Source organism: Plodia interpunctella, chromosome 6, assembly GCF_027563975.2.
Source record: "Plodia interpunctella isolate USDA-ARS_2022_Savannah chromosome 6, ilPloInte3.2, whole genome shotgun sequence".
NCBI lineage: Eukaryota > Metazoa > Arthropoda > Insecta > Lepidoptera > Pyralidae > Plodia > Plodia interpunctella.
The window spans coordinates 5,991,773-6,005,603 of NC_071299.1; the positions used below are offsets into that span (position 1 = coordinate 5,991,773).

At 31.0% G+C, this 13,831-nt stretch overlaps 1 protein-coding gene across 2 annotated transcripts; it reads left to right on the forward strand.

The window, feature by feature from the left end:
• The first annotated feature begins 3,255 nt into the window (after window positions 1-3,255).
• On the forward strand, window positions 3,256-13,831 carry l(3)mbn (lethal (3) malignant blood neoplasm). Of its 2 annotated transcripts, none has more exons than XM_053746841.1 (4): window positions 3,256-3,385; window positions 8,003-8,150; window positions 11,771-11,902; window positions 12,505-13,831. In XM_053746841.1, the coding sequence occupies exons 2-4, from the start codon at window positions 8,003-8,005 to the stop codon at window positions 13,662-13,664; spliced, it is 1,440 nt and encodes a 479-aa protein (XP_053602816.1). In that variant the 5' UTR covers window positions 3,256-3,385; the 3' UTR covers window positions 13,665-13,831. The 2 variants fall into 2 exon arrangements, with proteins under 2 accessions (XP_053602816.1, XP_053602817.1); XM_053746842.1 differs by lacking the exon at window positions 3,256-3,385 and adding an exon at window positions 6,845-6,990.

Sequence of the window (13,831 nt, forward strand, 5' to 3'; positions counted from 1 at the left end):
TGGACAACGACTTTTTAAAAAACATCGGTTGGTTAGACATTTTTTCAAGCTTCAATAATTATAATTTTCGTATCTACAAAGTTTAAAGAAACAGCTGTTTAAAAGAAACCCTTATTTTTTTATTTTTTTTTATTCATTATTGTCAATGTAGGTAAATAGTGACAGTTAATCTATTTTACATCTCTCATATTCGGTAAGTAGGTCCTTGTTACCCCCAAATGGGGCTTGTAGGTGACCAATAAGCGCTCTAAGGTAATAATGTAGCTAAAAAAGCCCCCTAGGGCAATAAGTAATTTAAAAAATACTTCACTCTTACTGGTAATAGACATCATGCATTCAGCCAATGACCAAAGAGGTAGCTTCGCTATTCAGCCTTATCTTCGTATGATTATAATAACTTTAAATATCGAACGTCGAAGCTCAATTTACTTCCTGAAAAAAATTTAGAAAGCTCTTTACTTGGTTCTTTTTAATGAAAAAAGGCGAGAATAGAAAATTTACTTTAAATATTGTTTGTTTTTAGGATTTTTAATTACGTGCTAATTAGGAAAAAAACAATTCTTGTAATGAGTAGTTGTAAACATCAATTGCATTGCACCCTCGAACTATAGGAACCGAATCTCGAACATCGAACCTCGACCTAAATATCACGGGCTGCAATTGATGCCTTACAGCCCTAGGCTACTAATCTACTATTTCATGATACTTAAACACATTACTTCAAGTACCTATTTGAGTTTACTTTGCATGCGAAAAAATATAACGTTCTCACTTGAAGAGCACTTGTACAGACACACTGTTTACCTAAAAAAGTATTATTTCCTACGTTAAAAAATACTTACAAGTTTTTATTTGCATGTGAAAATCTTATGGTTCTTGACTAAACGGCTCGGCTGTATTGTGGTTTGTTCATCTGTCAATCACAAATTTATTTTTCTGACATAAAATTGTATTAAAAATACATACAATAATAAAAAATACATCACCCATTTTTGGCAAAAAAAATAAAACAAAAAAAATATCACCTTGATATTTCATGTAACAGTTGTTATGTAAACAATAAGCACTTATATGTGGCCTCTGCCAATTAGTGTATGTTTGTTTAGATTTTTTTATGGTTATTCTATATCGGAATTGATGTTATTGGGTCAAATTGCATAAAGGTCGTAGGCAAGTTGTACATGAATATTAGGTGTTATGAGAACTGTGCATGAAATTTCTTTCAGATTCTAAAGTAAAAGTAAACACATACTTACTTTTAAAGTAAACAAACCCCTACTTATGTATTTTGAATTTAACTAAGTTTTCTGTCTCCCCATAGATAAAAAGAAATGTATACATCGCCCCGTCAATTGTTTAAAACTTCATAATAATCTGTTAAGTTTACTACGTTCAGACAGACAAACTCTGCTGTTAACTTAATATTGTAGGATATAACGTATACTCTACAAAACTGTACGTTTTGTATAATAAAGGAGTTAATGAAATAATACTTAAATTATTGCAGTATTTGTTATGATTTTTTCAGTATTCAAAAATGTGATTATAAATATATATAAATAAACATATGTAAATATATTTAATAAATTTTTATTTTATTTTATAACTTTTCTTGAAGAAGGACTTCCCTCGAAAATCCGTCGCTTTCCGGATGTTGCTCGGCAGACGCCGATTTAATTGCCTGCGCAACATGTCGCCGATAGTGCGTGCGAGCATGATTTGAGTATAAAGTTACAAGACTCGAAGCTATCCTCCCATCAAAGCTTCAGGATATAAATCATTAATTTTTTTTTACTCGCATATTTGTGATATTCGTGGGTTATTAAGAGCAATTTTGTATTTTTTACATAGCACAGTCACATTAGCCATCTTAAAATAAAACTTTATGTGAATTTACATTTTATCTATAAAAATAAAACTAAATAAATAAAATTAAAACTAACTAAATCAAACTTAAACTAATACTAAAAACTTACAAATGAAATAATTACAAAAATGACTGTCCGGCAATTCATTAACTCGAGGTAATGTGCCCAGAATCATTTGGCTGGTAGCATTGCCACGTAGTATGGCAATGCTGATTCTCTGGGCGAGACATATAACACCCTCTGGTCACCAGTCATCTTTATTGAAGTAGAAACATATTCATAACACAATATATTCATAAAACCTAATCATCATCAATTTATATAAGATACTCCACTGAGGAGAAGCGAGTAAGATTATTTACCAATAGAACTTATTTAAATTACAGTTTATTTTACAAACTATGCATATTTCTATGCTTTTTATCAAAATGTTCTATGCTTTATATCAATTTACCTCATTTCAAGGCCGACTTAAAAAATGTAAATTAAAAAATGGGTAATTAAAAACATTCAACACTATATTCTGCTCAATTAATTACATGTCTGTGCTAATTTTTAAAAACGATTTTTTTCATGTGACATTTATAACTATAACATTATTAAAACTATTATTCACCAACAGCACAACGACAAAAAAACGACATAAAAATAATTAGTAGTTAGCGAACTAAATTCTAGGTACGACAATCAAATGTCAATTGCAGGCATATCTGAAAAACTTTTTTAATACTATTTTATTTGCGTATTTAATACATATAAGTATTATTCTAGTTATTCAAAAACGCAAAATAATAGTTATTATGGTGTAAATTCTTATTTTTTTATATAGTGATGGAAGGAAGGACCTTCCTCTTTACCAACTATATAAAAAACTATAGAATAAGTATCGATAAAGAAAAGACACTTCTTGATTTGAAATATAAATACTCACAGAGAACATTATAAGGTTACCCGTAAAAGACTTAACAAATAGGAAGTTCTTTTTATTGTCATATCAGTTTGCTTCAGTTTCAAAAAACGGACATTCTACTAAATGTATTATTAAAGTTGTGGTGCTAAAGATATTCAAATTTTAACTGCACACGTAGTATACACGGGATCGAAAACAAAACGTCCGGAAAAAATATAAGTAAAAATAAAGATAAAATTACTTAAGTACATTATATCGTTAAATTTAAAGTTCTTATTTGTCTTATTATGTACACCACTATCAGTGTAAATATAAAACTTACGAATTATTTCTTATTTTAGAGTACCTACTTATTACAAAAAAAAAATACCCTATGCCCAGCTATGGTCACGGAGAGCTGCAGATGATGCTGATAATGATTACTAAAAAAGACACATATGGTAAAATTGGTCGTGTAGGCAGTTAGATCAACATACTCTTCTATTCATAACTCGTCTATGTGTACGTATTAATAAATTACGTGAGTGTTCCAAAGAATCGAACAGTCTCGCGTCAACTCTTGCGCAACGGGCTACGGTGCCCGCGATCGTGACTTACAGGACATAAGGTACAGTTATCATTTCATTACAGTTTTTTTTTTAATAATAGATCCACAATTAGAATGTGAGAGCGAATTTAAAAGAAAACGTAAGTGTAATTTTAAATTATGAATTACAAAAGTATTATTAAAAAATATGTATATCCTATGTTATGGAAACTGGGTGTATATATATAAATATGGACCCCACGTATGTATTCCCGTTGAAATGACAATTTTTGAATGGTTATTTATCCAGAAGATAAACGCGTTCGAGCAATCCAACATAAACTCTTCCGATTTTATTATATTATTTAAATTGTTGATAAGTTCGATCAGGATCAGGATTGGTAACAACTGGCAAAGAATGGGAGTGGATAAAAACATAAGGGAAGGCTTTTTCCCAGTAGCAGGACCTAAATTAATTAATTCATTCATTCATTACTTAAATGACATAATCTTGAAAACTAAAAGCATCCATGATTTTTCTTGGCCTTTTGTCAGTTTCATTTTCTATTTACTTCATGATAAAATTAACTAAAGTTTACAACGGCTTCTGTCCATGAAAAATTGCAACAACCAATAATGAGTACCATGAGCTTAGATTTGAGCCGGTAGATAAGGGAGAGGCAGAGCAGTTCATGTATTTTCCATTTCGATACTTTTTTTTAGGTTTTATTTTGTTTACAATATCTTATTTCCTAAACTAAATAGTTCTTCCTAAGTTACATTAAATCATCAAATTAATGAGTTATTATTTATTGTTTATTATATATACTCGTACATCTTAATCTGAATTAGAATATACCTGTAATGCATTCCCAACATGTCACTTATTGCATTAGTATTTACTAAATTAAAGAACTAAAGCAATTTAAATAAAACAAAGTAAACAATCGATAGTAAACCATATCTAGCAGCCATTAACGATACTACTAATTTTAATAATATTAATATAAATTATCACATGAATTAATTACACATTTTAATTACTACAGATAGACGTGTTTTAAGTGAAAAGGTCAGGCTTCTGTTTTCGTGTATTTTCAATTTCATTTATTCTCATTATTATATTAACATTATTATATATTTCAGATCACATGTACGAGTACATTTCCCAAATATATTTTAATATTGCATATAACATTTTTTATAGATTGATAAATTCCATTTCATTGGCGAAAAAAGCATGATTCGTACTTGTAAGCTCACCTCCAATGTACGGTATAGTTGTAGCCAAAAAAAATTATCATTGAAAGCACAGAAACAATAACGAATATACAGAAGATATTTCTATTTAATTTTTACTCAAATAATTAAATAATCCTGATAAGTCAACAACTCAACTAAAATTATGATCACATTCATGTTTGATATTATTTTTTCATCTACTTATGTTACCTATGTGTAATAATCTCGCCGTCTACATATTTCCCATCTTATTTTCCCTCCCCAATTTTAATTTGGCAAAATAGTTTTATTTATTCAAAGAGAATCTTTTATATTGTTTCTGAATACGCTATATTTCCTGGACACTTTATGCATCGTTATATGTTTAAACTTTCACGTGTTCGTTTAATATAAAAACTACATAACAACCTGTTCAACAGGTGTCTTTATTGCCATTTTATGATATAAATTTCATAAAGTAATTTTATATTGTTAATTTATTCAAGACTTGCCAGGATGGTGTCACTATTCACATATAGTATATATATGCCGGTTCAATAATCTTTGAACTGTTAGACAACTATATTATTTCTAGACTTTTTTTTTGCCTAGCAACGAAAATCACACCATGCATGCTTCACTTTCATCCTAAACTCTAATTTCAAATCCATATCAGTTTAACGAACTATCAAAATTTTATGCTTCCCTCTATCATCGTCAATAATATAATAGTAATTCAAGTATATCAGAATTGTTCGCGTTCTCAACACAAATTTATATATGAAATATTACAAACTTAATTTTAAAATATTATAAACAAGCTTTAGCAGTTTTTTATAGCTTTAAATTAGATTTAGCAGCGAAAATAAACTTTCATTACACAATCTGCATAATTTTTGCTCCCAATGGAATTAGGTGAGCTTATTATACGCTTATAATCTTGTGTTCAAGTAAAATCAGCACAAAAAATATACCTGTCATACTCCTTTTGTGATGATTTTAATATGTATGAATACTTAGTACCTTGAAAATATATTGCTAATTTCAATTTGTGACTAACTTGTTTAAGAGATATGATATATCACTTTAAATCGACGCCTTCAGCCATGTCATAAAATATGTCTAACGTAAATCACTACTAGAATATATTTACTGTATATCTACTTGACTATGGTTTTATGGGGCCCGGTATTCAATAATTAAGGTTATCATAATAACCAGGAAATTAAGAGACTACGACCTCTCTCCATATAGGGTAGGGATGTATAGATCATCACAATTAGCTAAAATATATGACAACATTTTCGGAAACGGGTACTCTTACAACACCAGCGGTTTGTGTATTTATCGAATCGAAAAACAATATAATAGAAAAACATTAAACATTACTATTATCATTAAAATCACCTATGAAGCCTTGAGATAAATAATGAAGTTGCTAAATATTAAATAACAACAAAAACAAAGTAAAATTGGCCGATTTTATGTTAAACAGTTTTGATTACTGATTTCTAATACATTCACGAAAATTATCGTTAAAGTCACTTTCAGTGGCGTTGTTCCTTTTTTTCTCAATCATATTTATGTCCCTAATCTACCTCGTTCAGGTGTTTTGGGTAAATCTTTCCATAAAATATTAAAGTTTTTTATTATTATCTTGTTTGTTTGTAATAACTTTATCGTGATATTTTCTAAATTTTTGTATGTTGTAGTTCAGTGAATATAGCTTTCCATATTTAATAAGAACTGAAAATATTAAACAAAATGACATTTAAAAGTGCTACATATTCAAAAATTACTTGCGACAGGCATCGCTCATACTTGAAAAAATTCAAATCAATACATTAACATTATCAATATGACATCTGTACAAATCGCTTTAGTACAGGAAACCTCTACATGTCGAATGATAGATACTCCAAAAAATATTTCTACGAGGTGATAATAAATCGTGACCTTACTAGTACCTACACCGGCAACTGAGAGATTTAGCGAATATTCTCAAGGTATGCAAATATCCGGCAATACGTAATCGAATCAAATTAATGACATTATCAGATTTATTCTTATGTATCTATGTATAATTTGTGATATGGGTCATGTATTTTACAAGTGCTGGCAATGAACGATTGATTATATTATCATTCCACATACACTTTGTAATATATATATTCAGAGACCGTAATAGGCACGTTGTATGTTTTAGTTACAATTAAAATAGGCAATATTGATAGCACTTTTAAATGGACATAATTTTGTGTCTTAAACACACTATTTTAAGTCAGTAATTTATTTTAAACTAAGTTTATCACCACAGACTCTTAAGCGCAAATAGAGAAGAAGGGGCGCAACAAACAGCACTGCAGCATTTTCTCTAAGGATGAATTTACAATGTGTGTCTCAGCCGCGCTCCGTTGCGATGCTGCAGCACGTTTCAATTCCGTCGTGTTCCGTTATTTTGTGACGTGAGTTGATTTACGTCACATGTACGTCAAAACTCCATACAATGTATGGAATCTAAATCTAATTCAAAATCTATGATGTATTCGGCGTTCTGCGTTGATCCGTCAACAAATGTCAATATGACAGAGAACGACTCAACAATGGGGCTTGGACATGGATTTAATAAGTACGTTGTACGAAGTAACTACTAATTCTATGGCCATGACTCATATTAGTATTTAAATTTTTTTATTGCTTCATAGACTATTTCACTATAAGTAGAATCCAATTTGAATAATCTTTGTTTCAGATTTTCGAATCTTTTTTTATTTGTATCACAATGATATCGGTGTGATGTCATTATTTCAGAGTCAAAAAGATATCATTCCTCATAGACTTTATGAAAACTAATATAATTATTTCGATCAATCCATTATAAATATATTAATTTTTCTGTGCATGTAACTTTATCTATTTGTAAAAGCGTTGCCTTTAAACCTCAATTAGGATTTCCCAAACAGTTTCATCCGTAAATATATGATAGTGATCTGATGAATATGGATGTACTTAATTAAACGTAACAAATGATACGGAATCTCTTTTTATCTTAACTTCGATCAGAACCGGATTTCAAATTCCAAACGAAAATGCCTGGATTTCAGACTAATACTTAAGTTTTTGTAACTTTTTTTAGCATTCTAATTAGACAGTTTGTGAATAACATTATTAAAATTCCACCTCTTAATACGAGCAATTTAGAATTTACTTTACAATTGGCTAAAATTATATATGAAACAGATGTTCATATATTCATTATTTATATTTTTTATATTAATAGTTATGTTAATGCATAGTTAAGTTAATAATACTACAAGTTTTCTAAAGAAAATAAAATATATCAAAACAAATCATTAATCATCCAAATAAAAATTAAATAAATAAATCCATTCCTTAATATGTAATAGGAAGTAATGCTCAAAGTAACGGAAGTTGTTGTTCTTTAGGAGAAAAAATACATATTTTTTTAAATTACAGATGCACAGATCAAGAAGACTCTACGTACTAGTCACGATACTTGCTTGTTTCTTGCAAGCCCAAGGCGCTGACAAGTACACCGACGAAAATAGACCGTATGAGTTCGGATTCAACATAGAGGGAGAACAGCACAGACATGAGAAAAAAGGTACCAAGTGTTTTTTTTTTTTAATTTAATTATTTTCTTTTTACACAATTTAAAAAGTTGACAAAGAAAAAATTTTATGGCATGGAAAAAATCCTCAACAACTCACGGACCCTATGCTCGAGTCATAAGAGTCCTGACTTGTTTGATATCATTAAAATAATAGTTCAATAGCATATGTCATAAGTATTACAAATCGATTAAAATAGTATGCTCAATCAAATCAAGTTTAGTACATATTGGTTATAAAACAATATACATACTATAGGAAACCGATATCGTGATAAACAATAAGTAAAATATTAAAGTAACTGTATTTATTTCCTAATTTTCTCCAAGATAGGACGTACATATCCTTACTTATATGTCATCGTTTTTTTACAAATTTTTGAATCAGATTTCATCAAAGCATCTATGACAAATAAATGCCACTCTATATCAATAGAAATAATAACAGTGACATCCGAGAAAAAGATGCCAATTAGCGTGTTAGCATAAATATATTAGATTTAAAACATGCCGCCTGTTTATATAAATATTTATGAATGAGATTAGTATATTGGCTTAAAGTTAAATATAAATATGACCGCACTTAATATATTGACACAGGGCTCGGGTAGACCTAAATATTTAAATGGTTACCCGTCGATCCCACGGGCTTGATTCAGGTAAAAAATCTCATCACTCACTAATTTTCACCAGGTTAGCTCATATGAAGATTCTTATTTTTGACTTTCTACGCAAAGCTATTATATATTAATTTCAATTATAATTCAAATATCGTTCATATTATTTTAAAATACTGAAGTGTAAAATGTAACTCAGAAAATAATAATGAGATGAAAAAATTCTGCAATCAAAGAAGGATTACATAAAATGGATGTCTGACATACTAATATATTAAAACTATTTGTAGTGTAAAATCTGTCAAATTTAATAACTAGGCTCTCTAATGCAATACAAAAATACATTTAAGGAAGAATCAAAGAAAGTTTATTGTAATATGAAGCAAGTCGTGGGCACATGATATTTAAAATACTTACGAGTATATAAAACGAGACGGGAAGACGCCACTAAGAGACCAGTCACGATTTTCGGTCATTTACATCATTATCCAATAAATGCTATTCAATGTGTATTATAATATACACTTAATTATCAGCTTTGACTTTAACGTGGTTTTGAATAAAGGATAAGATAATGACCACATAATTCTGATAATTTACTCAAAAATTAGTGGCATGAAGTGGCTTAACGAGCTATAAAGTTTTTATTTTGTTTTGGCTGTAGGCCGGTTTTCCATGCGTCTATCTCATAAAATATCCACTTATTGTAAATTTAATATGAGTAATATTTTTAATATTTTCACTATTTGTATTCATAAACCCTATGCTCATTTTTATTTTTAAATGGGATTAGATATGTTTAAAAGATTATCTAAGTAATGTATACTTTTAAACTGAATTATGTTTAACAATTTTGTACATTTCAATTTTATATTTGTTGTATCAGTTTACACAGCTTTAAATTTTCATTCAAAGTCAGTGTAAAGAAAATGTAAGCTATTTTCCTTTTCATTAATTGTTTCCGATTCTAAAAGCAAAAGTTACATAAAAATAAATCAAATTCAAATACTGGCCAGTAGAATTTACTTAGTAAGTACAATTATTGTATTTTTGAATTGTTTGTAATGACATGACCTACAATAGTACTGGCACTATCTACTAAATTATTTACATAAAGATGCGAATAATCGTATTACGCATAAACGCCTTTTGTAAATTAGCTTTCGACTATTGGAAAATGTAATAAAATGAATGTACTCATTATTAAAAACAACAACTTAATTTTACGTTTCTAATCAAATGTTGGTTAATTATAGTGGCGCTATCAGGTGCGTTACTAGTAATATGAATCAGCACATTAGCTTACTATTTTAAAACATTCATTTGATGCCGAATATAGCATATATTATCAGCCCATTTAAAGACGTTACCTAATTTAGATATACCCTTACAATTTAGTAAATGACATCATACGATGAATTGACTTGAACAAACTTTAGTTAATAGCATATTATTGAACCAGCAATAAACGAGTATTCAATAACGATAGACAAATATTTGGCTTCACCACAATTTCGATCATACTTCCTTGTAATTAGGATAATATTGAAACCATATTCTAAAGTAATGGAATTAAAAGGCTTTTATATTTGACCCTCTTATGGTTCAAGGCGTTTGGAATGTGTTTTTGGGAAGTTGGAATGGCATAATAAAGGAATAAAAGTAGGCAAACAATATCTGAGTCATCTAAGATTCGCAGACGATGTAGCAATTTTCGCGGAAACGACCCGAGATCTCGAATATATGATACACTCACTGAACAAGGAAAGCATGAAAATTGGTCTCACAATGAATGAAAGTAAAACCAAGATACTAACGAACTTTACAAAACGACCTGTATACTTATATGGAAAAGAGCTAGAATATGTAGACAGTTATATATACTTGGGTAAAAAAATGTCCTTTGGTGGAAAGAACGTGGAGGAAGAGGTAGACAGACGTATTGCCATGACTTGGAACAAATTCTGGGCAGCAAAGGAAATTCTCAAAGCCGACTACCCAATACCTTTGAAAAAAATTGTCCTAGATACGAGCCTCTTACCAACTCTGAGCTATGGGTGCCAAACGTGGATATTTACTAAAAAAATTCAAGATAAAATAAATACATGCCAGAGATCTATGGAAAGGAGTATTCTGAATATCAGGAAAATTCACAAAATTAGATGTAAAACTATAAGGAAAAGAACTAAAGTAATCGATGCACTTTTATATACTAAAAAAATGAAATGGCGCTGGGCAGGTCATGTAGCACGTTACAAAGACAAACGATGGACAGCCCTAACGACTATTTGGAAAGGGCCTAGTGGAAGAAGGAACCCAGGGAAGCCTAAAACTCGTTGGTCAGACGACATTGTAGACGTAGCAGGCAAAGATTGGTTGCGTAAGGCCCAGGATAGAGAGGAATGGGGCAAACTGGAGGAGGCCTATACCCAAGAGGGATCCATTCTCAGTGAACTAACACACTAACATCATAAAATAATTACTTAATACAAAAATAAAAGAAACTGTAAATGTAAAAAATAACAAGAAACTAATAAAAAATAAATAAGATCTATTAAATCATATTAAAATATAAGATAGGAGTAACCAATAATATTAACTAAAACTTTAGACTAACACTATTATATAAGATAAAACAACTGGGAATTGGATAAATAAAGGCTTTTTTATTTTTTATTTATTTATTTATTTATGGTTCAAGGCAATCCGGTGCATTCTTGAACTTTTAGTAACGTAATAAATCATAATTTCAAACATTTATGACGCTGAAAGCAATAATAAATTAGCCAACGCATTAGCAATGCATTAACATTATACAAAACCTAAAACGAAAGCAGCTAGGTACAGTATGTTAACTCCTTCCATCTAACTTGCCATTTCTTTAAAATAAAGAGGTCAGACCTCTTTTAAGTATTTTTATTCCGTTAGCTCAAGAGTTTTATACATACAACTTCAATAAAAAGAAGAAAAATAAAAAAGACCTTTTTTTAATTTCAGATGAAAAAGGCTTGATCATGGGGGAATTTGGGTTCATCACAGCTGACGGGGTGTACCACGTGACAGTTTACGCGACTGACGAAAATGGCAATTTCAAAATTCTGTCCATGAAGAATATCCGCGTAAAGCCATGTAAGTAATCATATCTTTAATAATAATTATAACGTCGAAAAATTTCATTTGAATATTTGAATCCACCAATTGAATTTGAATATTTCAATGTATTCTTGCCATGAGAAAGGCTGTACAAAGTCCCAAAATAGTTAGATTTTTATTAATTTATATAAATACTTACATACATATACATAAATAAGTATAAAATATACTACATATACCTACTTAACTGTAATTTACGAACGGGTTATATTGGCAATTCAAAAAATATTTTAAAGTGTTGTAAGGATCTTTTTGAATATTTTGTATCGATAAAACTGATTTCTCGTAGAATATAGTTAATAATACAAAGACTAAATATAATTGACATAGGCTACCACGGACGGAACTGCGGGCAACAACTAGTTTTACGGTATCCAACGCTATACTACTCCTTTTAAGTATCTAGGTAAAATGAAGCTGATAATTATTTAAAAGGGTAAATATATAAAAACCCTTTTATAGAAACACAAATCTCAAGTACTTAATTATGTCATTTAACAAGACTAGGATACTGGTCCTTTTCAAGTAAGCCAAACTTTGCTTATGATACAATAAACATTAATTCAAATCAATTTCAGATCCAACAGGACCTGAGAGACAAGGTCACTCTTTGCCCCTGCCATCATCGCAACCTCAACCAGGTCAGCAATCTCGACCAGGCCAGCAATCTCCACCTGGTGGGCCACCACCACCACCAGGGCAACCAGCAGTCCAAACGCCAGCCAGAGACATACCGAAACCAGTTGCATCATTGCCCGCCAAAACCTGCTCCTCTTGTAGTATCCCAACGACGACCACTATCAGACCACCACCATCAAACATACCGACGGGAAACCAAAATTATCCCCAACAAGGTTCAGGGAACTCCAATTATCCGCTACAAGGTGCTTCCAATCCTAATCATCCAGGATCGAATTCTGCCGGCAATTTCCCACCCGGAGCTGGAAATCCCGACTACACAGGGTCAAACAATGGTGGCAATTTCCAAGCAGGAGCTGGTAACCCTAATTATCCTGGTTCAAATTCAGGTAGTAACTTCCCACCAACTGGAGCTGTTAACCCTAATTATCCAGGCTCCAACGCAGGTGGCACCTTCCCACCAGAAGCTGGTAACGCAAACAATCAAGGACAAAATGGTGGAAACTACCCACAAGGACCCGGAGGATCAAACTATCCAGGGCCAAATGGAGTATCACCTCAAACAGGCAACAACCTAAACTACCCGGATCCCAACTCGCCTTCTTATTCTCAGGGATCAAACTACCCCAATCAAGGACAACAACCGGCCGGTGAAAGAAATCCGAAACAGTTTGAACCACAACAACCAGGAACATCTCAAAAACCAACTCTAACTTATGCACAAATGCAAATTGTAGACAAAAATACTGATATCTACAAGAAAGGACCCAATGAAAGGGATGGACTACCAGATGGTTTGACCAAAAATGATATGAGTCGACTCCTGTATACTTTTAACTACACAGTAGGTTTCCACGGACACTTTGAGGAAGGTTATACAAACGGCGCTAAGCAAGGTTACTACTTCGTAACGGGGAGAAATGGAGTGAGAACCAGAGTAGATTACGTCGCAGATGAAAAAGGGTTCCGCCCGAAGATTACTCAAGAAGTATTAGACTTACTATCCGATGATGTTCCAAAACCTGAAACTGAAAAGGATGAGAAATACGGTCTGAATGGATATGAATTCAAATGGTTATACTACCCGGTTGGCTCATAAACTAATGCCATAATTACGACAGTTTTTCAGTTACCTGATATTGTTAATTTAAGTTTAATTGGCTAAGAATATTTTTAATAAGCTTTACCTGTAGAATATAATTTTTATTTGACACTGCCTAATGAACTGCCATAAAAATGTTTGTAAATACAATCAAAAATAAGAAA